Below are 26,318 nucleotides of genomic sequence, written 5' to 3'. Positions count from 1 at the left end.
TAAAAAATTGAAATTAGAAATATCTTTTGAAAACAACTTTTAATATTTTTTTGAGAGGGGTGGTGGTTGGGGGTCTGGTTTGAGGGTAGGGACCAAATAAATTGATTTTTTCAACATTTTTTTTTAATTGGAAGTTGGAAGAGAGTTTTGGAAAATGTTTTCCTTAAGTTTTGAAGGGAAGTCATTTTCCTTAAATTTGAGGAAAATGAGTTGATTTGGAAAACATTTTCCAAAACATTTAACCCAACAAAACATGAGAAAATTGGAAAACATTTTCTGAAAAATGTTTTCCTTCATACCAAACACACCCTAAGTGGAGCTTAGTTTGGTCCTAGTACACCCATAAATGCATATCTCTATCTATTTTGGTCCCACCGATACATGAATAAAACGTGTTGGTTGTGTTTTATTTTAAAATAAAAATACAAAGTTTACTAGCTTGTATAATTATATTGGGTGGAATAAATTTATGAGTGAACGTTCAAATATGTTCACGAACTTTGAAAAAATTAATTTTATATATTTTATTAATATTTGGGCTCAATCATGCCATTGTCATTATAGAAAAAGTTCATTAATCATGCTATTGTTTTTTAACCAATAGACCTAATGGTTTTGCGAATTTTGTATCAATAGGGGCATATCTTACCCCAACTATTGAAAAATGGTACACTTGGACCACTTTCTAAAATTCAATAGCATTATTGTTCAGCAAGTGAAGTAGTAAATATATTTTTACTTTTAGCATTAATTACGTAAATATACTTAATTAGTATGATAACATAATCATTTTAAGTATTTTTTAATTAATATATCAAATTCAAATATAATAGGTAAAAATGAATAAAAAATTTACATAAGTTGGTGGTACATTAATTTAGTAGTTATTCATATAGGGACCATGTCAGTACACCCCTAAATGCATATCTCTATCTATTTTGGTCCCGGCAATTAATGAATAAAACGTGCTGGTTGTGTTTTATTTTAAAATAAAAATACAAAATTTACTAGCTCGAATAATTATAGTGTATAATAAATTTATGAGTGGACGTTCAAATATGCTAATGAACTTTGAAAAAAATAATGTATGTATTTTATTAATATTTGGGTTCAATCATATCATTGTTGTTATAGAAAATGTTTATTTATATCATTATTTTTTAATGAATAGACCTAATGGTTTTACAAAATCATTTTTTCCACGCAACTTCTTTATTAGAAGTTCATATTACCAAAATTAAACTAGTAAAAAAAAATCAAATATGACATCAAACTTTGAAAAAGATTTATCTATATCATATGTTAATCATTTGGCCGAGTCATGCCACATTTACTTTTGCTCAAAGTCGATAAATAGCTAAGCCTTTTCTCAAAGTTTGATAGCATATTTAAACTTTTTTTTACTAGTTTAATCTTGGTTACGTAAACCTCTAACAAGAGGCCACATGGGAAAAATGATTTTGCAAAACCATCAAACCGTTAAAAAATAATGGCACAAATGGACCTTTACATAACACAGTGACATGATTGAGCAAAATTATTAATAGATGATATAAATTAGCTTTTTCTCAAAATTTGATAACATATTTGAATCTACCTAAATTACTGCAATAACACAATTATCATTACTAGTCCGTGATTGTCATTGGCCATCACATCACTATCGATCACTAATGTTAATATTGATGCTAACTTCTAGAGTATGGTTCATCAGATAAATAATTTTTACAACGCATGCAAATTATTTTATGCTAATGATATTTAGTTTTTATATTTAGATATTGAGCGAGCAAAGAATTTTCTCATAATTATCAAGTGTATAGAGATAAAATTTCAATAATCAGATAACTATATTCAAATTCAAACATCATAATCATCAAAGATATGTATAGTAGTATTTTGCAAAATTATCAACAACAAAAAATAAAAAAAACTTGTGTGGTTGTGAGACATTTTGATTCTCAAAAATGACAAAAGTAGTCTCCTAATAAGGCCTATAAATACTATTGTTGGTGGAGGAATGAAAATCCATCCACATTATTTGTATTATTACCATGGCACAAAAACTTACTATCCTTTTCACCATTCTCCTTATGGTTATTGCTGGTAAGTCATTTCATATTACTCTTATGTCTTAGAAGGGAAAATGATCAAATTTGTTCATTTATTATGCAAAAAAAAAAAAAAAATTTTTTACAATGCAGCGATTTTTAATAATAATTAAAAAAACAAAATCGCTGCCACAGCAGCGATTTTTAATAAAATTCCGTTGTAGTCTAGTTGGTTAGGATACTCGGCTCTCACCCGAGAGACCCGGGTTCAAGTCCCGGCAACGGAAATTCCTTTTTTTTTTTTTTTTTAATGTTAGTCAAGTAGTACAAATATACATGTAAAATTCACAAATAGCTATTTTTAGACCTTGTAATTGAAAAATAGTTATTATATGAAGTTTCAAATTTCACAAGTGAAACTTTGTTGAATTTTGAAATTCTATAATAATAGCTATATTTTTCAAAAACAAGGCCAAAAGGGGCAAGTTATTAATATTTCTACTAAATAATATACCTTCTTCCGTTATAATTTCTATATGACATGTCACCTCACAACCCAACCCCAACCTATCCACCATTAACAACACTAATATCACTATTTCGATCTGATCTCCATTGGTATATGAAAAGCTTGGATCTCAAGAGCGAATTTGAAATATATAATAATAACAATAATATATTCAGTTAAAATCCTATAAAGTGAGGATTGAGGAGGGGAGAGTGTATACAAACCTTATCCATACTTTGTTGAAGTAAAAATGTTGTTTCTAACCCTCGGTTCAAGTGAAGCAAAGTAAAGAAGTAATAAAACAGAAAAACGACAGTAAAGAAAAACATAACAACTAAAAATCACAAAATTGAAAGTTTAATACATTAGTTTTACAAAATATAGTTTTGGATTTTGCAGCTCATGACAATTCATTCCACTCCACGAAAATTCATGTGATGGCCCAAGATGTGACGAAACTTTTTCAGGAAGATCCAATTTGTAACAAACCTTGTAAAACACACGATGATTGCTCTGGTGCTTTGTTCTGTGAAGCCTGTCGGAGGGCCGCGGGGACATGTGGTCCCTGGCGGCGCCAGGATTTTCAATAAGGAGGTTCAAAATCTATAGAAATAGGCACACGAAATAGCTGAAGGGAATTCGACATCTACTATATATACATAAAAAATTATTTTAACCTTGTATAAATAATATAATTTTCCGCCGAAAAGAGTTTGGATGAACCCTTGTACTGGCTTCGCCCCTAGGCCCATAGGCCTGTAATTTCAATATTGTTGTCTTTAAGTGTTGTTCTTCTTTTCGACTTTTAGTCCTAAGTGACCAAAGTGTAATTCGAAAAGAAGAAAAAAGTACTCCATATGTCTGTGATATATGCTTTAATTGTGGCTAATAAGAAATCGACTATGCTTGTTGATTTGATAAAAATATGTTATCAAGGTGTAATGTGTAATCATCAAATTAAATAAAAGATCATTGTATTATGTGTGTTATATATGTTTCTTTTCGTTTTATACAAGTGTGGTAAAAGTAACCCATAAAATATGATCCGTCGTAAGTTTGCATGAGTTACTATTACGCTCATTTATTAATATAATCTATTTTAATAAGCACATTTAAAAGATGAGTTGATTTGAGCTAAATATGTAGCTCAAATTAAGGCATGTAAAATATTCTTATCAATTGTATTAATCACGACTTTTAAGTAACTAACAGTTATTATGATAGAGTGGTGAGTACTCCTCATTCTTAAGAACATTCGGGTTAGAGTTCTTCTTGGTACAAAGATATTTTTGTTAGAAAGAACTTTAACTCATTGAGTGAAAGGATTTCTACTTGATATCAAGAGTTTAAAGTGTTTTAAGAGAGTTTGAAACCGAAAAAAAAAACACTATAAGAAAGATTAACATTATATTTTATTATCCTTTTGATCATAGTATATATGACCAACATACAATTAGAGACATTTATGTTTTGTTTTTTTCTTAGTCAACATTTTCCTTTGTAGTATAAATAGAATACGAAAAAAGATTATATGGGAGACAATATTTTTAGGTAAACACTTTTGATGTGTTTTGTGGGTTGTATCTGTTTGTCTCTATTTTGGATCTTTTTTTAATATTTTCTGATAAAATTATTTATGTATGAGTTCAATTCTCATCTCCCTTGAATTAAATCTTGTGGGTGTGTGTTCAAATTACAGAATTACAAATCTGTATTTGTTGGTTTCTAATTTAATTCAATTATGGGATTGTTTTTTCTTTCTTCTCTATCTCCTCTCAATTTCTGGATTATCTATTGAATTACAAAATCGAACCGAAAACCAAATCAAACCGCAAATCGAGTCAAATCGAGAAAAAAAATCCGACTAGTGATTGGTTTGACTTGGTTTGGTATTGAAAAAAAAAACCCGACTATATTTGGGTTGGTTTGGTTTTAACTAAAAAAAATCAACCCGACATTATATATATAATTTTAAAATTTTATTTATACATAAAAATATTTACTTTGATATAATTTTTAAATATTTCTTATACTTTTTCATAGTTTTTATCTTTTAATATATTATTTCAAGTTTGAAAATTAGAATTCTGAATGGTTCAATAAAGATTATAGTCCACAGATGTTGGTAATTATAATAAAGCTTAAATCAAAATCAAATTAATACTAATGCAAAAAGAAAATCAATTCAACACTAAGAATGACAATAATATTGAATATTTGTTCTTTGGTTTTATATTGGTTTAGACAATTCAAATACATAATCTAATTTTAATTTCCTTTAATATTTAGTCATGTAACTAATACTTATTAACTTAATTTTAGCATGATTTAGTACTTTTAAATTATGATCATTTTCATTATGACTTGTTAATTTGCAATATTTGTTTTACGCAATTTCATTATTATTATTATTATTTTGTTGGATATTTTAGTGTCATTACTCATATCATATTTTGTGTTATTTTCTTAAGAAACACCTTAGATAATTGTATTTTGGTAGGACTAAAGAAATATTTGAAGTACAAGTAAATTATATGTTTGTATGAATACTTTACCTGAAAAACCCGAAAAAACCCGAGGTTGAAAAACCCGAGTTTTATTGGTTTGGTTTGGTTTATACATTTAAAAATCCGACACAAATGGTTTGGCTTGATATTTGAAAAACCCGAACCAACCCGATCATGTACACTCCTAAATCTCTCTATCTTGTATTTCGTTTTATATTACTTTCCGATGCGAATCTAAATTTAGTCGAATCCCAATGCGGATATCGGACACTTAATAGAAATCTTAAATAAAAGAATTGTTAGGACTGAAATAATTAGGTGTCATGCGGAAGCTAAGAAAACAAATTTTGGAAGGCCATGAGTAAGAAGACAAATGAAAAATATACCATAAGATGCAAAGATTTAACGTGGTTTGGTCAATCGACCTACGATCACAAAGGTGATGAGCAATCCACTATATACACATGAGAGTACAAATATAGAGAGAAATAACTTCAACCAATTCACTCGAAATATAAGGAGGTTCGCACAAGTGATAACATATCACTTGTGTCCCACAAATTCTCCCCTTAACCAAAACTCTTAAAACCCCTAGGACTACATTGTGAATGTTGATTAAGTTTGAAGGAACGAGTCTTTATTTATAGAGTTCTAACTTTTTTTCTACAAGAAAAGGATTAGCCAAATATAGAGAGTTAAGGAAAACAAAAAACCTATTAATTATGGTAAAAAACTCAGGGCAAATAATATCACCAATAAGTAAACAAATGTCTCAACTAAGATACAACACAGCTTGTTGATCAGAAAATAAATTAAACTTCTACCCTAATTAATCTTTGCATGATAAATATAAGCTTTGAAGATGCTTTTACATTGCAGACACAAGCTATTTGCCTAGCCATACTATTTGAGTAGTTGTGCATATTTCAATTCCCTTAAGGGTGTGGTAGGTATGGAGGAAATTTCAGATTTTTTCATGTTTGATTTGTTAAAATATTTTTACAAATATTTGTAGGAAAATAAGTTCGTTAAAAATGAGAAAAATGACTTCTCTAATAGAAGTAGAAAAACAAGTTCTACAAATAATATTTTACATTGTCTGTATCCTTCCACACTCCAACCTCCTCCTCCCCCCTTCCAAAGCCCCTATCTCCATCACTCTATACCCCACCTCTCATTGTATTTGTCTCAATTATATACAAATATTTTTAGAATAATATTTTTTTACTTACGTGTCAAACACGAGAAAATAAGTAAGATATCCACTTATTTTTCTAGAAAATAAGTGGAGCAATGGTAAGATTACTTGATGTCATCATTGCTTGTTGGATCAATTGATTTTGAAAGAACCAAATATGACGATCAGAACGTGGTACAATAAAATCAATTTTGGCTAATAGTAGGTGATGGAGTAGTTGTGATTCCATCAAGATATCTCATGAGTTGATGTTCATTTAGTAGCCCATCACAAATAATTGTTAATCGATAACTAAGTAACAATTAGATTATACATAAACTACAATCCTAAAAGTGGTTACCTTGGTGACATTTCTACGTTTTTTTAGTCAGTAATGTACATTTTGCATTTTTGTGATCCAAATTGCAAATATATCTTCCAATCTTTTGGGCCCAAAACTATTTGACCTAACAAAAAACATATTGGCCTACATTGTCAGGCATACCATTCTACTCACGTTATTGCATTTAATGGGAGAAAATACATTTTGATCATAGTCTAAAACCAATCTATTGGGCCCAAAAAAACATCATCACATAATGCAAAGATCCATAAACCTACTTCATTCATTTCATAACCCTCTAGTTTTTAATGTGTACCTAAATTCTTGTTGTACATTTTGCCATCATTAGTTTCCATTTTTTCAATAAAACCAAAAAAAAAAACAAAAACGATGAAGTTGCTCGATCAGATGGTAATCATTCCTCACTTTCAACTCTAAGATTGTAAAGTACGTTAGGGAGGAGTTAAAAAAGAACTCTTCTACACTATCACATAAGCAAATACTTAATAAATAACCTACTATATTAGTTAAAATTTACATAAGTATGGTATGTACATACTCAATGAAAAAATAATATATTGGACTCTATCTAAATACGCATCTTCACATATCAAGAACTATGAGATCGCCATGCTTGACTCCTTTTCAGTTTAGATTCATAATGCTCAGGAGTGGAGCCAACTTGGGGTTAGAGGGTTTATTTAAACCTTATCCGACGAAAAATTACACTATTTATACATGATTAAAATTATTTTTCATGTATATATATAGTAAATGTTGAACCCCTTCGACCAATGTGTGTTTATTTTTCATTTTTTTAAACCTCTTAACAAAAATTCAGACTATCACTTCTATTGCATATTATTATATAAATTTCAAAAGCAGCCATTTTTTTTGTTTTGATTCCTGATATTTTGATCTAGAACTATACTTTCATTAAATATTAAAAATATATCTATCTCATTTTTTTTATGAATAGAGTGGGGAGTTTTATCATATTAAAGAATAAGTGAATCTTCGTTTACCTACGGATCTTGAGTCATGGATCTTTCTATAATTCTTTAACATATAAATTTAGTTTCATAAAGTTATTACCGAACTAAAGTACCATATTTCCCTCCAATAAAATTATACCGAGAAACATAGAGGTTGGAATCTATTAAAACTTAGCTCAAGATATATAATTTGTTAAAAGATATATAGTAATACGTAGTTATAATTGGCACTTTGCGAGCAATATTTTATAAGGCTACTTAACTAGCCATACATAATAGTAATTATGAATCAATCATCAACTAATAATTATATATATAAGTAAGTAATATTAATTAATACATATGACAATATTTTATGTACAAAATTTTCCTAACCCTAAAAGAAGGGCATCATTTCTTAATGATGTCTCCACTACTCTTATATAGTAATTTTTTTTCCTAATTAAAGGGTTCTTTTCTAATTTAAGTGCTACAAATATATTTATTTATTTTTCAAATACAAATATTTTCTTCTTTTTTTTCTACTACAAATATTTTCCAATAACTTCTTCATATAATATTTTCTATTAGTTGTGAATTGGAGGTTTTCTCTTCGCCGGAGAATAATCCATTCCGGCTAAGTCTAGCACGTCGGGGTGGTGATCGGAGGATGTTTTCCGGTGACCGGTTTCCGGTGATGAATTGATTGAGAAATTTTCACTACTTGATTGACCTTTCAATATTGTGGTGTCGTGAGCTTTATTTCCTTCATTCTTGATATTCTGTAAATATATGTAAAATAAACTATATAAGTAATTTGAAAAATAAAATATAATTTTTAAAACTTTTTTATTTTATTTTATTTTTCATGAAAATTAACCAACCTCTGTTGAAGTAGTTGTCGTAATTGGACTAGAAGTAGAGGTTGTTTTTGTCATAAGTTTCCTATTTCTTCCTGCAAACATTACAAGAATAACTACTTGATGAATAAACAAACTAAAATTGAGCATTTAATTAATTAAGTTGAGTACTAGACATAATTTTGATGATGCAAATTTCATTAATATTACTAACAAGGTAAATAATTCATCAACATGTTAAAAATGTTAGAGATTAAAGGTTCGAGTCATGCTAAAGGTAAGTGTGAACACTGATCATTCTGATTAATGGTGTCTAGGCCTATGTCCTCTAGGACCATAATAATCTTCATGGATATTTGGTAACCAATGATGACTTATTTTGGCTAATTTAGAAAGTCTTCTCTTCATTGTAGTACCTGATGATGAACAATGGTCATCTTTGCAAATAATATTGACTTCTCCAACATCTCCATTTTCCTGCTAAAAATAACCATTATTAAGCTTTTAGCACTTTGAATTTCAAAATTAGGAAAACAAAATTCAAGTTTTTAGTACTTTGAATATAATTCTCACCTTTAACATGGGAATATTCCTTGATTGTGCTTCATAGACCAAAGTAGAAAAAAGTAAAAGAGAAAGTAGAAGAACTTGCTTCATTATCTCAAAGAAAAAAGGCTAAAAGTTAAAGAGATTGTTTAGAGTTGTTATATGTATGAGAGAAATGAACAAAAAGAACTTTGACAAAATTGGAATTGTCTAAAAGTTGGGAAGAATAGAAGAACTAAAGCTTAACTTCTTTTTGTTTCTTCTTATTCCACTTTCAAGATATATGAATAACACAAGTGATATACAAAAATGGATTCTTGGTTCATTATATTTATACACAAAACATATGTAAAGAGAAAAGGTATAGCAAATGATATAGGGACCACAAATATTTTTTTGGGGACATGGGATTAAATTGATATACTTTGAATTTTACTATGTTTTGTTTCTTTAGTGCATATGTGGGCACTAAGAATGAATAAGAGGGTCTTGATAAAGCTTAACATGCTTTTGAGGTCATTGTTATGAGGGGACAAGATTGTCTTCATGTAAAAAAGAAGAAAAAAAAAGAGAGTATATTTTTCTTGAAAAAATTGCATAATAGTAAACTCCCCAAAAGAAACAATATTCTAGCAATTGTAGACACTTTGGAAATGGAAGAAAGTGCAAAAAGTGATTATTATTATTTTTAATATAATATGTCCATAACTATACACACATTTTTAAGGGTAGGTTGTCTCTTGCTTGCTGGCTTGGTAACCGAAAATCCAAGAAAATTTAGAATTCCTTCCATATATATGTATTACCTTTGAGTTTAATAAGTTATTTACTTTTGAGAAAAATAAATTATCCTAGATTACTTTGAAAAAATTCTTTTGGCCAGAATTTGGCTAGAATAATAAAATAACATATTTCACACTATGTTATTTTACCTTTTTGAATATTTTTACCATTTTAACTTTAATACCTTTTAATTAATAAATGCAAAAAAGATCAGTTTATTTTAAAATAAAAAGAATATTATAGACTTTTTAAATTTTTGACCAAATTTTCTGGTCATTTAACATTACCCAAATTACTTTTCTCTATTATAGCAGGTAATTTATCTTATTTATTACTCCTATAAATCTCATATTTCAAGAAAATTTATCTGTAAATATAATTTGGATACTTTGATAGTGTAAAAAAAAATTACATTGAAGTCGTATGGTTTGTAACTTAAACCCTACACCTTTTGATATATATATATATATATATATATATATATTATTTATTCTGATATGAAATACTGATATTTTTTATATTGGAATTTAAAACTTGAAAATTTAAATTTTTGAAGTTGTGTTTGAATCTGCATTTTACTTAGAAAAAAAATTAAAGTTTTATGAGTGAAAGTCCCAAAAGTTTATCTAAGTTTGTTGTTGGAAACTTGAAAGTATTTCTAATCAAATATCACAATCAAACAGATATTTGAAGATAAATTTTCAAATCTAATCCAAATTAAATTTATGGCCAAACGCTAGCTTAATTAGTCCTCTGACAATTCTCATGCATGGAGTTTTAAAAAGTAAAGAACTCTTTTGAATCACAATGTCTTTCAATCATGTAGTCTAAACAAGTTAAGTTGAAAGTAAAAATTAAATAGTTATTAAAAAAAACATTCTTATTTAAATAAACTAATAGAAAACGCAAGATAAATAAATTGAAACGAACTTACTACTTGTTAGATGACTAATTTTGGATCACAAAAGAATTTACAAAGATAATTGGGTGGATCAATCATTCAATTGCTACATGATGTGTCAAGACTAAGATGAAGCCCATCCATATGATGGATCATTTGCCTAGACATAAAATTAGATAACTTGTATTAGTAAAACAAAACATACTTGTTTTTGGCCTTTCACTACTTTGCCATTTTTCATGACTAGTTAGATCATTCATATATCATGCATGTATATAGTTAAGTTCATAATTATTTTGTGTATCATAACCTGCAAGGAAAGGAACATATCAAGTGTGTTGATTTTTTCAAAGGGTTGTGAATTTTTCGAAAGATTGTGACCTTTTTGATAAGACGCAATAAGCATTTGTTCAACAACAAATTTTTCGAACTTCTTCTTTTTCTACACAAAGAAAGTTAGTGTACTTTACTATCGTTGAGTGGTTGACACTATGATTTTAGATATCAATACATCGATAAGTAAAATCGTTCTATCTTAATAGAGATATATTTCATTAACTCGGGTACTAGGTGGCAGTTGGAACAATTAAATATTGGATAATTGCCACGTCATCGGGGTGGGGTGGGTTTAGCAGTGGTAGTAATTGCAGACGTGGACGTTCTTGTCGTGTAGGCAGTTTGACACGGTAGACGAACCGGTCCACGTGGCTGTCATTTTCTGGGACCCATAATGGTGACGTGGAAGATATATGGCCACGTGGACACCGACGACTCATGAGCTTTGTTGGTTCTTTTGGTAGCACAAAAACATCCAACCATCCCATCTTGTCTCTCTTCACTCTTCCACAATCTTCACCTTATTTTATCAGTTTAGCAATTTCGATAACGATTTTAATTTTTTTTATTATCGGGATATTGATTCTTAATTAACAATTTAAAGTTTTTTTTTAATAGGTTAATCGACAATGTGATCAGTGGCGGATTCAGAATTTTCAATAAAGGGGTTCAAAATATGAAAAAAATAGATACACAAAGCAGTCGAAGGGGGTTCGACATCTACTACATATACCTATAAAATTATTTTAACCATGTATAAATAATATAACTTTTTGCCGAATGAACCCCGTAAATGTAAGGTGGCTCTGCCACTGAACGCGATAGTAAATTAAATAATTATATTTATACAATTTGGTACATAAAGTCTTTGACTTGGAGTTTAATTTCATACTTTTATTTTAGGCTGTCTCAAACTTTCGGTTATTCTACAATACGACAGTATTTGCTTTTGAGCAAAGAGGTATTCTGGCTATTGATCATGTCACGTGCATAGTTCATTTGATTTGTCACCTTTATTTTTCTAAGTGATTTTTCTTGATTTTTTTAAAATAAAATTTTAGTGGTTAAACTGATAAAGATCAATAATCGTTAAATCAATATCTTAAAGATTCTATAGAGGTTAACTTCAAACCGATAAGTTAAACCGATTAACTTTAAAACCAAAACGAACCGAGTGATTCTTGGAAAAGTTATTTCCGAAAAACTTTACGTTAAGTAACATGTATATGCCTCGATATTGGTGTCGGTCGGTGTTATGTTGTTTGACCATTGAATAAAAAGAATTTAGGGGTAATTGTAATTTTATATTATAAATTACTTTTCACCTAATTCTTGTATTGGCCGGAATTAATGGAGAAATGAGACAATTCCGTTAGGTTACGTAGCCGCTCCGTCGTCGTTTTGCTTGGCGGCAATTATATTGACTTGATAATGTGAATGTCAAGCAAGTACGGAAGTAAATTCAAGATTCAAAGTTTATGAACTTTAATGATTTTAATTGAGTACGAAAGTAAATTCAAGATTCGAAGTTTATGAATTTTAATGATTTTAATTCTTTTTGAAAAAAACCTTCATTATTATATGTGTTTAAGAGGAATCGAGTCTCTCTACTTTCACAAGCTAGTAATTATAAAGTCTGCGTACGCTCTATCCTCCCTAGACCCCAATAATTAGTAAAATTTCACTAGATATTATTATTGTCGTCCAAGAAGAATCAAATCCTCATTAAGGAGAGTAATAAGGTTAAGCAAGTTCTAATTCTAAGTTTCTAATACTAAATCAAAATACTATATTTTATTACTAGATTCTCTATAAATATCTCTTATATAAAATAGATTTTTCAATATAAATGTAAAATTTTGCGCAAAAGTTCCTATAAGTTCTTGAGAATCCGCACGCCACCTAGATCCTCCCTTGCATGCCTAAGTAAAAGAATATTTCTTTTTTAACGAAGAAATTACTTTTGAACTTGACTTTATCACTTGTCGTTAGCTATCTTTTAAGGACATGTAATCATAAAAAAATTGATATAATAGCCTTAAAAATAAAATCATAACATGTTTAGTGATGTACATAGAATTTTTCGTGCAATCCCGACATGTAAAAGAAATGAACAAATTGAAGAGAAGAATGAACAATTATTTTTAAAAATTTAAGTTTTCTTGAACAATTAATTCCCATACATTTTTCAGTTCAAATATTAAACAGCTTTTTTCTATTTTTTTTCTTTTTCTAATAAGCTAGATTTTTTAGTAAAGATAAAGACTTTTGAGATGATTTTAAATAGATGTGGCTAACAATCTATCAGCCGACAGAGAAACATTTGATCTTTTTTTAAAAATAAAATAAAATAATAAATTATTAGAATTTAAAAAATAGTGCACCGTTTTGTTTTTATATATGATTATTTATTTAATTATTTCAGACATATTTTAAGAGTCTGTTTGGACAAAAAGAAATAGCAGTTATTCAATTTAGTGTGGGAGTTAGCTGGAATTTTGTCACGATCCAACCCATCAGGCCGTGCGGGCACCTATATACTACCACCTAAGTAGGAGAATCCTCATAACCCAACAATTTAAAACATGCGAAAAATTAAATAAACGGAAATAACATACTAACGAAATTCTTTATTAAAAACTTTTAAACAATTTCAAGTTAAGACTTGTAAAGTAATTAACACTCTCAAAGATCTAGTCTAAACAGGTACAAGAGCTACTAAGAGTACAACTGGACATGATAATTAAAAGACACAGCTCCCACCATGCGGAAGGAAGAATAGAAGCTGCTGGAGATTTTCTTCGTCTTCTCCTAATGAAACCTCACCGATCCTGCAACAGACTATGTCAAAAGACATAGCAAGAGTAGTATCAGTACAAAACACGCGTACTGGTAGGCATCATCGGTCAACCTGACGTCCACCACATAACATAAGAAACCAACTAGTAAGATCATGAAATAAACCCCTCGCTTCTTCACCTTTACCCTCTCTTGAAATACCTCCCATATACACTACTATTCTGCCTATTGTCATCCTTCTCAATCAACCTACCTATCCGATACTTGATCATGGTCTAACCATTCTAACACATAGAGAAATTCCCCCAATATAGCCACCAACATTTCAATTAACCGTTCACGTCATACCCCTACTTCCTCGTCACATTACCCTGCCATAGTCACATAATACATTACATCAAGCTCCCTTAATACTAATTAAACCCAATCTCTTTTCCCCAAGGTGAAATCCACCTAAGCATATTTCATCACACACACTACCTCTACTCCTCGCCATTACAACCCACGAACAACCCTTACTATCTATTACTCGCCTCTTGACCACTTTGCCCTTCCACTATACTCCACAGGTTCACTCATTACGACGGACAATCAAACATCACCCATCATACACGTGCCCACTAAGTGCAACATAAGCAAGTCAAAACAACACTATACTTGTATGCGCATATCAAACATATACAATATCATCAATATTTACGAACAACGAATAACTTCACATTTTATATCATATCATTGGCCCTATCATGGGACCCAAATTCAAACAGTTAGCATGCCTGAACGTGGCAACCGATCCCAAGTTAGTGTGCCGAAATGTGGCAGTCGATCCCATATTTATGCCGAAACGTGGCAACCGATCCCATACTTATGCCGGAACGTGGCAATCCGATCCAAGTTAATTATGTCGGAACATGGCAATTCGATCCCATTCACACACCACAATCAAAAACACAAGTACATCGTCAAGATCATATATTTAAGTCATGATTTCATGGCAATGATATTCATCTATCTCATTTACAACAAGTGTGATCAACATTGCAACATTCATACATACACAAGTATCACAATGAAGCAAGAACAAACATACATCACACAAATATAGAATTACAATCATCACCTACGAATTACTCCTCAATCCCTAACGCATATGTAATAATTGACCATTCTCAGTCCTAGTTTGTCGTTAGGATTTCTCATTAGGTTTTAATCACCATTCATCATAATTCCTCAATTTCATCACTTCAATTATCGGATGTAACATACATTCATAAATATAGTTCCACTCTTGATTTCATGTCCTCATTCTTGACTCAATTATATCCATGATAGCAATTCTAGGTTTTTCTAACAACTCATCAATTCCCCCTCACAAGGCATAACCCACATACTTTGAATTCTAAGGATTATTTATGTAATTTACTCGGTGCACGAAGGTCTACACACAACCATACCCTTGATTTACATATATCACGTAGTAAGCACATATTTAAAACTACTCAATTGTAAAACCTAGCCTACCTGGGAGCCAAGCAGTTGTACGGAGTTTTTGATTTCGATTCGAATTTTTTGGGCTCGTGACGGTGAATTTAGACAAGAATTCGTAAGATTTCGCCATCCCCACACTAGAAATCTCCTTCTCCTTCATTCCTAAACTTAGAGCAGCTTTTCTGAGATTTCTAGGGTATTTTACGATTTATTTAGGTATTTTAGGAACATGGAGAAAATAGGATTTTTCGTAATTTATGTTTTGCCTCGCTTATCCCTCTCTGGCGCTAATTTACCCCTCTCTGGCGGCGGCGCTCCAGCGGCACCTGGCCTGCCCTGGCGGGTCAGTGGGCCAGATTTTCTCAAATCTTTACTTTTCCTAATTAACGACGGTTCGGATCGTTATAAATTTCCACTTTTAATAGGAGGAAACTAAATAAACTTTAGAATAAGTTGTACTGCTAATAAGTACGAATTAGTTAATAGTTGTGATTTGTTTGGAATAATGAGTTAAAAGCAATTATGAATTCAACAAAAGTACTACTCCCTCTGTCTCAATTTATATGACTTACTTTCCTTTTTAGTCAGTCCCAAAAAGAATGACACATTTCTATATAAAGTAACAGTTTAATTATAAAATGTCTATTTTACCCTTAATGAAATGATTTACAGCCACACAAATTTCTATCATTCATTTTAGACCACAAATTTTAATAGTTTTCCTTTCTTTCTTAAAGTTCGTGCCGAATTAAAGTATCTCACATAAAATGGGACGGAAGGAGTAATAGACCTTCTGGAAAGAACTTTTCATTTTCTTTAAACTATGAGTTCTTATTTAAGAAAAAGAATTCATAATTTGTTGTTTTGCTATGAATTAGCGATACATTACCAATCGTAAAGGTGTTACTCTACATTTGTTTTGGAAAAATAGTTTGCTTTCTTTATATAATCTGGAACAACTTGCATCTCATAAGTTAGCTTTTTCATTGAATCTGATCCAAAATTTATTTAGGGTTTATTTAAAAAAATAGCCACTTTTCAATTCTTGTGATCGAAAAATATCACACATGAAATTTCAGTTACATGAATTGAAAAATGGTCACTGGGCGTTATTTCTACTATTTCTTATTATGATATTAAAGTCGTAAGTTTCAGTTCTTGCTTTTTTAGATATTGGACTCTTAGGGGTCGTTTGGTTTGAATATGAGTTATGATGGGATAAGCTATGTTGGGATAAGTTATGTTGGGATTAGTTATGATGGGATAAGTTGTCCTGCGATTATTTCTTATTGTGTGTTTGGTTGGGATAAGTCAAAATAATATATATTGATAAATTTTAAGAACAAGTTGTTTGTTTACAAAATTACCCTTCACTTTATTTAAACTTTTTAAATATTTCTTTGTGAGCTTTAGTTATTCATTTTTTTAAAATAAAACTTTTTATTTTATTTAACTTAAATATTTTTGTTTATGTATTCCCATGATAAGTACCATGTGTATTTAAAAATATAACTTTTTCTTATTTAGCTTAAAAAATAGAACTTCCCTCTTAAGTTTATTAAAGAGAAGAAAATTTAATGAGAAAATCAAAATAAAATAAAACATAAGAATTAGTCAAATAAAATTCATAAATAAAAATTATATTTATATAGTATAATTTTTTAATAGAAAAATATGTATAATTATCATAAAAATAAGGAGTAGTAAATATTATTATACATGGTATTTAAAAAAAAAATGTAAAATATACATAAAATGTAAAAAAATGATGTATAAAAAGGATTTAAAGGGACAGAATTTGTCATTTACCTATTTTATCTCGGGATAAGTTATCCCGGGATTACTATACCACCCATGGGGAGGGATAACTTATCCCGGTACTAATTATTAATCCCGGGATAAGTTATCCCGGACTTGCCAACCAAACAACATAATTTTTTTTTATCCCATCACTATTATTTCTAATCCCTCACACCAAACAAGCCCTTATATTATATTATCTAATGATCGAGGTATATCCAATATTAGTTATGTAAGTAAAGTGAAGTTTTTTAACGTCGATTTTATTGTGGAAGAAAAAAAATTGACCTTACTATATGATTTCAACTATTTTTTACTTAGTGAGTTAAACCAAAAATTTGCTACTTATAAAATAAAATAAAAAAACGTTACTAAACATATTTTTATGATTAGCCAAAAGTTTCACACATGTACCATCAACATTTATCTTTATATTTTATTAATAAATATGTATGTATCGTCCATTCAAAAACTTATAAAAATCTGTTGAGATGTTCAAACTTCTTAATCAAAGTGGAACCCACAATAAGTTTGATTATACGTTACTGTATATATTTGATAATATTTTATGTTGATCAGTGATAGACAGAGTCAGAATTTTAATTTATGAATTCTGAAGGTTAGAATAACAATTTTAAACGATAATAACTGAATTTTAAATATAATATTTATACATATTCAACATTTTTGTAAAATATAATTATATTGCTTAAGTGAAAACTACTCAATTCGAACAAACATGTATTCTAAATTCTAGTTCCCCCCTATATCGACTTTATGTCACTTAACTACCAAAACTATCAAATTAGAGATAGATTTTGCTGTATTGATCTCCAACCAAAGTGCGGCAAAAATTTGGCCAGGAGATCAGTTTATATATATATATATATTATTTTTTATTTTATTTTTTAAAAAAAAAAACTGTATATTGTCTTATCTTTATTATTACAAATTAAATATCAACACATTTTGATTTTTAAATATGTATTTTTATGTGGCTATATTTTTAGCACAGTTGTTCGGATTAGATTTTTGATTAATAGAGTTGAAAATGTATATATTAAATTATTAATGTCCATTAAATTCTGTCATTCATACGTCAAATAAAATGGCGTGATTATATTTTCAATTTAATTTGTATATACACAATGATATATAGTGTAAAGATCGATGAGAGATAATAAATATTTCATAAAATTAATTAGTAAGATTTATGCACATTGAGAAAAAATTAATTAATTTTATAAATTAATAAATAATTTAAAATAATTATTTTAATAATGTGAATACTCTCTCCGTTCACTTTTAATTGTCATGATTTTCTTTTTTAAGAGTTAAATTATAAGAACTTTGACTAATATTTTACGATGTATTTTTTCATCATATTGATATGCAAAAATTACAATTTATAGTACTTTTCGTATAGTTTTTGAATATCTAATAATTCTTTTGTTTAAAATATCGAACTAATGTAATCTAATTTAACTTTAAAAATTAGTCAAATTGACTTTCAAAAAACGTAACATAACAATTAAAAATGGACTGAGGAAGTAACTATGAAGTGAACTTAATTAAATGCTCTTTTGTACTAGTGATCATTTAACTATACAATGGCAACCTTCAACTTGAACATACATAAATTAAATGTGAATATCCCTTCTTTAATTATATTCAATAATTATAAATAAATGCTACCAAACTCAAGTGCACAGAAGTAGAACTAAGAAGATTTTTTTTAAAAAAAAAAAACTCTTCAGAGTTCAGCCTTAATGGCCTGCTTTTAATTTCCTTTTTCTTTTCGGGTTTCATGATTTATTTTTATACTTTTCCGTCTCAAAATATTTATCGTCTTTGCTGAATATATTAATTTGTTTCAACATATTTGTTATTTTAAAAAAGAAGAAGATAAAATTAATTATTTTATATTTTATTTTTAGTAGTAATTGTTCTTAAAGACTATAAACACCGCAATTATATAACTAACTATGGTGTTTGATCCATCCTACCCGCGCCTCAATTAATTTCATAAAATATCTACCACCTCCTATCAACAACATGTATCAATTAACTCTGTCTAAACCTAGAATAGATGGGGGGAAAAATCACCTAATATTTTTGTTTCTACTGAATTTGAATCTGAAACTTTACGATTCTCCATCTACTTCATTGCCACATCTTTGAGTGCAATTATAGAATAAATATTCAATGAAAAAATTATACGTTAAAACGTAAAACATGAGTAAAATAGTTAAACACCATTTTCTAATTAATATTTTCTGAAATGATATATAAATAAAAAGCATGATAAATATTTTGCGATGAAAAAAATACCTTTTTTAAAATTTATTTTTTGATGAATATATAGGACCACAAACTCAAACAAAAAAAGAGAGTAAATTAACAAAAGAAGCCATGAAATGATGGGTAATGCAAGTTGAGGAATTATTAATTGCACATGAACAGAAAAAAACATCTCATGCATGATTAAATGCAGAGTTATATAGGGCCACCAAATAATTACTCATGCAGGTAGTTCAAATAGATTTGTATTTAATGCATATGAAATTATATCAGAGATTTCGAATTCAAGTCTCTTTGAGTATAAAGTTATTTTATCCTCAATGTAGAAGTTTTCAACGTATGAATATTGAACATCAAGTGAAGCAAAAAACAAACTATATTATTATAATATATTTATTGGAGAAGCCATAATATTTTATTGGTGAATATATTACAAGTGGAATAATTTGGGCATGGCTAAAAAAAGCATAACTATGTATTCTTGTCTAGAAGGGTTACTAATTAAGGTGTAATTAATGACATTATTAATTCATGGGATGTCATACGTACTACTAAAAATTTATAGCTTGTGAATTTGTGATAAAATTTTGTGTAAAATTTTTAGGCCATGGTCTAAAAATATCTCTTTTAAATAGATTAAAAATTTAATGAGAAAATATTTTTAGACCACAATTTAAATTATCGTCATATAACATTTTGTCTCATTGAGCAACATATATATGAGCAGACTATTATATTAGATTCGAATCTAATATTTTCCAGAATGGTAATTTGATAAGTTATATTTGCACAATTATAATAACAAAGGGATAAAATCTAAATGTGAACCTAAAAAAAGGATATTTACGTAAATCTACCCAAAATTTGATGGATTTAAGTTAATATATACTGATAGTTATAAAGATATTTCTTACACTTCCACAGTTCCACTGAATTTTGACTGGTGATAGATCGTCAGTTCCCATTTTATTAAATTACCAATTAATTTTGATCAAAACTTACATGTAATTACTTAATAAGTGACCTATCATATAAAATTTAATTGACAATGAAAAAAACCCAAAGTTTATATGAAGTGTTGGAATTTTTTATTTTATTTTTCATTCGATGTCCGCTATTCACTCGGGGTCGATTAAATCTGAGTTTTTGCTGAAAAGTCTAATATTTGGGGGTAAAACACTCTAATAAAAACGACTTTATATTCAAAATTCAAAGTTAAAATCTTCGATTAATAATCGATGAATTAGAAAATACTCAGCACTCCACCACAATGTCGGAAGAAATTAAACTTGATAATGTACTTGACAAGAAGTTAGTTAGATGTATGCTTCATTATAGTTGAAATTAATTAAACCATAGAATGAAAAGTCTTCTAATAAGAGTTGAACCTCTTTGAGCAGCCAGACATGGGCCAAATCCTTTGCCAAAAGCTAACAAAACCCAAACCAAGACAATGAGATCTCTATATATCTCCATCATATGTAGACACTCAATTAATGTTTTTCTTTGTTTTGTCTATCTTTTTTGTTCTTTGTAATCCGGGGCGGAGTCAGGTAGGGCAAGGGGGTTCTGTTGAATCCCTTTTGACGAAAAATTATACTATTTTTATATAATTCAAATTACTTTTATGTATGTATAGTAGATGTTGAACCTCTTTTAATTTTTTTCGTGTGTTTACATTTCATATTAACATCCTCAGTAAAAATCTTGATGAATTTATTATATGTACATTTTTCATGAATTTTTAACAATTGACCTAGTTCAAATAGTGTTGTAACTTTGAAAAAGAGTTGTTCATAAAACATGGTGGATATCGCTAGGATAGACAAAAATATCACCTAACAATATGCATGTTTCAACTTCAATATTTATACTTATGTTAAAAAAAAAAAATTATAATCCGTCACTAAATAAAATAATTTATTTGTATTAATTCCTATATTCATAGTAGTGTCTTATTACTGCGATCGAGTTGTCCCTACCTTGACATTGTTTACATATCTCTTTATATATGTCCCATTTGGTTTCCTTACATTCGTTTTACGTGTATGACATTGTTTTCTCTAATAATAACTAAAATTTCGATTATTGAGAACTCAATTTGATATGAAAGATTTAAGAGATTTTGTCCATTTTTGGTAATACCAAAAAGATAAAATTCAAACAAATATCTTATTTGATTGATATAACATGATAAGTACATATTTGGCTGTTTTAAATAATTGAAATGCTCTCCTCAACAAAATATTTATGCCAAATAGACAAAAATAAGTTATGTAATTTATTTTTGTAGGGCATAACTAATCGTAATATTTTTTTATCAAAATTTGAATTTAATATTGTTTGCTCCATCAAGCACATGCACATCTATATAGGGTATACGACTATATATGTCACCAACTTTTTTATTTAAATAAATTCGAAATTTATGAAAAATGTCTTTTTTTCAGATATCTAGCGGTATTATCAGAAAATTGCCAATTTCATCGAGTACGAATGTATCTTCAAAATTAAATTTGTCGGTAAGGGTTTTGCAACATAAAATCCATTACAAACCGTATGGAGCTAATTTCCAACTAAATTTGTCTGAAAATAGCAATTTTCTCATAATGGATGCAAGATATATTTCATTTGGACAAATATGATATACTAGCAAATAACATTAGTGACATACACTCATAACTATACTAGCACTAGGCATGTGTTTTTTTTTTTTTATTCCACTCGGTTAGTGTCTGCATTGGAGTTTCGACTAAATTCAGATCATGCATTGCAGGGCCTTTTGTTAGTGATGTTCCCAACAATATTTTCTCGATATTCAAGGCTCAAACATGAAAACTCTAATTGAGCATGAAACAGTCTCACCACTGTACCACAACCCATGTTGGTTATGTGTTTGTTTCTCATAATGGATACAAGATATATTTTGTTTGAAAAATTATGCTACACTAGAAAATAACAATAGTGTCATACACTCGGAAAAAAAGGAGAAAATTGTATGATAGAGATTTGATTTTGATTAGATCCTTGTAACATTTTCTTTTATTTAAAAAACCCAAATTAAGCTATTTTTATTGGTTCGACTTGGTTTCTAGATTTAAAAATCAGGCATAGTTAGTTTGATTTGGTAAAGATTAATTTTCTGTCAACCCCGAGCCTACACCCTGGACGTGGCTGGCACTCGAGAACCATTGTTGGCCCCAAGCGAACCTTTGGCCTGGCTTACTTACTCAGCGGAAGACTTAAACACAAGAAATAGATTAACAAGGAACTTGTGAAATAACTTAGAATGTCTTTAAATAAACATTCAAACTTAGCCAAAATGGCAACCTTAAGTCTCAAAAACATAAGCCAATAATAAAGTAGTGACAAATGAATTTAACTAACTAACTGACTGTCTATGAAGCCTCTAAAACAACTGAGATGGATGTCGGGACAGGCCCACAACATCCTAATGAACTAAAATGATAAAGTAATGAAAAAGGGGGATCCTCCGGAATGAAAGGAGGCTCGCCAACAACTCTGAAGCTCAACTGGATCAATGATGCGCTGGATGTTGATCTTGATTACCTGCGTCTGCATCATAATAAGATGCAGGCCAACTGGCATCAGTACATTGAATGTACAAGTATGCGAGTTGGAAAGTTAAACATAATATAGGCTTGAAAGATTCTGAAAGAAACACTTACCTTTGCTCTTCTCAACTGAACTAAACTGAACTGATTTCAATATAAAGCATTTTAAAATAAGTGCAATATAAAGAAAAGTTTTTTAAAACATGATGTCAACTCTGTGCATTTAGAAATACAATAATAACTCTGTATGTATGCAAATATATGATATGAACTCTGTTTGTATATGAAAATACAAATATTTCTGATGTGTATATATAAAAATACAAAATACTATTGTGGGAGTTTCTCTAACCGACAATCATCACTTAACAACTATAGTGATGATACAACGTTTTACCTCACACTGCCAAGGGCCGTCCTATACCTTGCCAGGGGTATAGAACCTAACTCACTAAGTGGATCCACTACTCTATGCTAAAAAAAGAACTCAAGGAATCATCTAAAAAGTATGACCCTTTTCTACCCATGGTGGCTACATGGTTTATGGGGATGTGAGTTGTCTGAACTCTCCCCCATATCGGTGCTCAATACTACTCCCAAAAATATTATATTAGCTCTTATGTTTAAAAACATACTTCTTTCTGTGATTTGAGATTAGTGCTAAAAAACTTAGCTCAAAGGCTATCTTGGAAATAAAAGTTTCCTCTCGTGCTTCATTTAGAAAGCGATTACTCGTTTCTGTATACTAGCCCGAAGGCTCTTTGGAAATTGAGGTTTCCTTTCTTGTTTAAATGTGAAAACATTTTAAACCCTTTGGGAATACATAGTCCCCATATACTTTTGAAGAAATGAACTTCAAACTTTACTCTTTAATCTTTACTCAACTTGAACTTTAAGTCTTAAAACATTTGGAAAAGACTTTTGGAAAACTCTACGAACTTCTCTTGACTTTGATCTTAACTTTCCTTGAATTGGATTATGGATTCAAGGTTCATGATCTCATGTTTATGTATGATTTCATGATGTTTAGATGTACCTTAGAGTGTTGGAATCAACTAGAAAACATAGGTACATTGCTAAGGAACAAGTACGAAAAGATTGGGGAAAAAATGGGAAGAACTGGCGACCTTGGCGCTCTGAGAGGCGCGAGGCGCCAGAGCACAAACTTCAGAGCAGAAGTTGTGGCGCTCTGGCTGGCACGTCTCCCCAGAGCCCAAACTTCAGGATCTGAAGTGGGGCGCTCTGAGAGGCGCGGCGCCCCAAGCCCTTGCCCAGAAAACTTCGACTTTTCTCCTTTATTATTCATCTCTAAACCCTCTAAACTCGATTGGTTCTTTCCCAAACACTTAGAATCATCAATACCCTCAATATACATCAGATTCTACTCGAAAAACACAACTAATAACATGAATCAATCTCAAGAAAACTCCAATCAACACAACCCACAAGAATTCAACGAATTTTATCAAGAACTCAAGAATTTACTTTCAAATCTAAAAACTTCGCTGAAATTGAATCATGATTGGCGCGTGGGTGAACTAACCCAACGCTATGTGATCTCACATACCTTTTAGGGATCACCCCCGATGAAATCCACAAGCTATCCTTGACGAAATCGACGAATCTTGAACGTTCTTCTCCTTTCTCCTCTTCTCCAAGCCCTAGCGTGAAATTCACTTTTCTAAAACTGACTAAAATCTGACTTTTCCCCAATTAAACTCCTAAAAACGAATTAGAATAATTAGGTAAGGAAAAGACTAAATTACCCTTCCAAAATCCGGATTAGACTTTCCTTAATCCAACAGCCCAATTTCCAAAGGGCATAACTTACTCATACGAACTCGGAATCGCGCAACTCGGCGACGTTGGAAAGATCATTCCAAGAGCTTTCCAACCATATTTGGAAGTACACATAAATCATCCTGAGATAGGAGGTATGGCCGTTTGAAGTTGACCAAAACTCAACTTTTTCTAACTTAAACAAATTTTCCAGATTTTCATTCTTTCCAAAAATGACTATTTCCAATTATAAGCTTCTTCCTAGTTATTTCAAATTGCGAGATGTTACATTTTCAATGTAATATTTATTAGAAATATTATTGATGAGTCAATTTTTTATTGAATCTATTCAAAAATAGTATTTTTCTAATAGTAAATACAAAATATATATTTTGTTTGAACAATTATGCTATACTAGTACTAGAAAACAACAATAGTATCATACACTCAAAAAAGGAGAAAGTTGTATGATAGATTTGATATTGATTAGATCCAAGCAACATTTTCTCTTATCTAAAAACCCAACCCAAATCGAAAAACTACCTATAAAAAATGAGTTTCGTTGATTTGACTTGATTTGTAGATTTAAAAATCTGACACAATTAGTTTAATTTGATAAATAAATAAAACGACTTACATACATTTTTATTCGTTGGTAAAGGATATTTGATATAATATTCATCAGAAACATTATGGACGAGTCAATATTTTTGATAGTGAATACAAGATATATTTTGTTGAATATATTATGCTATACTAGTAATACTAGAAAATAACAATATTATCATACACTCAAAAAAGGAAAAAAAAAGTATGATAGATTTGATATTTTTTGGATTAGATTCTTGCTAACATATTTTCTTATCTAAAAACACGTCTACCCCATACACTCAACACGTTTATTGAACCAATTTCACATGGCAATGCCTCATTTGCCCACTCTTTGTAAAACATTTTTGCATGGCTCATTTAGTTAATGTCAAGAATTATATATTTTTTGTTCCCCCCAAAAAAAAATGTTTTCCAAAGTAATTGATATAGATCTTAATTGTTGGTTGTGATATAGTATATGATGTGAAATGTCACTATTAAAGACTATTGGGACAAAAAAAAATGGGTTGTCAAAGATCGTACAAAAGGGAAAGAGAGAGAATGGAAAAAATTTCAACATATCGGTCGTCTTATCAAGGTCGACTTAATAAAATTAATGATCTATAAATTAAATTTTATTCCCTTCATTTTAATTTATGTGTATGTTTTAAAATATAACCTTCTTTTCCATTTTTTGGGATTTTAAAAAGGAATAATTACTTAAATACACAACATTTCTTTACCTATTCTCAATATTTCCCTACTCTTTTACTAAAATACAAAAATCCCTTATTTTCCCCCAATTCAACTTAACCGGATACTTTATTAGTTTAAGTATCCGCCTGTTATTAATTAAAGTATCCGCGCTGCTCTATTAAGTATCCACATTGCTATATTATGTATTTGAAAAACACTAAAAAAATGGATTTTTGGTAATTAATAAAAAAGTAGGGAAAGGAAGTAATTTCTTTCTTATACTATGTCATTTGCCTAATTTTT

The 26,318-nt window shown here is 29.6% G+C and overlaps 2 protein-coding genes and 1 non-coding gene across 4 annotated transcripts; 2 read left to right on the top strand and 1 right to left on the bottom strand.

Moving 5' to 3' along the window:
- The first annotated feature begins 1,998 nt into the window (after nucleotides 1-1,998).
- Nucleotides 1,999-3,485, top strand: LOC107063047 (metallocarboxypeptidase inhibitor-like). The gene is made up of 2 exons (XM_015314451.1): nucleotides 1,999-2,106; nucleotides 2,959-3,485. The coding sequence occupies exons 1-2, from the start codon at nucleotides 2,055-2,057 to the stop codon at nucleotides 3,147-3,149; spliced, it is 243 nt and encodes an 80-aa protein (XP_015169937.1). The 5' UTR covers nucleotides 1,999-2,054; the 3' UTR covers nucleotides 3,150-3,485.
- Nucleotides 2,266-2,338, top strand: TRNAE-CUC (transfer RNA glutamic acid (anticodon CUC)). Its single transcript has one exon. It is a non-coding gene; the product is annotated as a tRNA-Glu (tRNA).
- Nucleotides 3,486-7,870: 4,385 nt separating the features above from the next.
- LOC102586868 (uncharacterized) lies at nucleotides 7,871-9,259 on the bottom strand. 2 transcript variants are annotated; one of them, XM_006359457.2, is made up of 4 exons: nucleotides 8,994-9,258; nucleotides 8,837-8,897; nucleotides 8,445-8,515; nucleotides 7,871-8,342 (listed from the first exon to the last, which is right to left on the bottom strand). In XM_006359457.2, the coding sequence occupies exons 1-4, from the start codon at nucleotides 9,075-9,077 to the stop codon at nucleotides 8,148-8,150; spliced, it is 411 nt and encodes a 136-aa protein (XP_006359519.1). In that variant the 5' UTR covers nucleotides 9,078-9,258; the 3' UTR covers nucleotides 7,871-8,147. The 2 variants fall into 2 exon arrangements, with proteins under 2 accessions (XP_006359519.1, XP_006359518.1); XM_006359456.2 differs by having other exon boundaries at nucleotides 8,075-8,342; nucleotides 8,837-8,900; nucleotides 8,994-9,259.
- Nucleotides 9,260-26,318: the final 17,059 nt, after the last annotated feature.

This window comes from Solanum tuberosum, unplaced genomic scaffold (genome assembly GCF_000226075.1).
Source record: "Solanum tuberosum cultivar DM 1-3 516 R44 unplaced genomic scaffold, SolTub_3.0 scf00300, whole genome shotgun sequence".
Lineage (NCBI taxonomy): Eukaryota > Viridiplantae > Streptophyta > Magnoliopsida > Solanales > Solanaceae > Solanum > Solanum tuberosum.
Note: the sequence above shows the minus strand (reverse complement) of the source record. Positions and strands in the feature narration are given on the sequence as shown.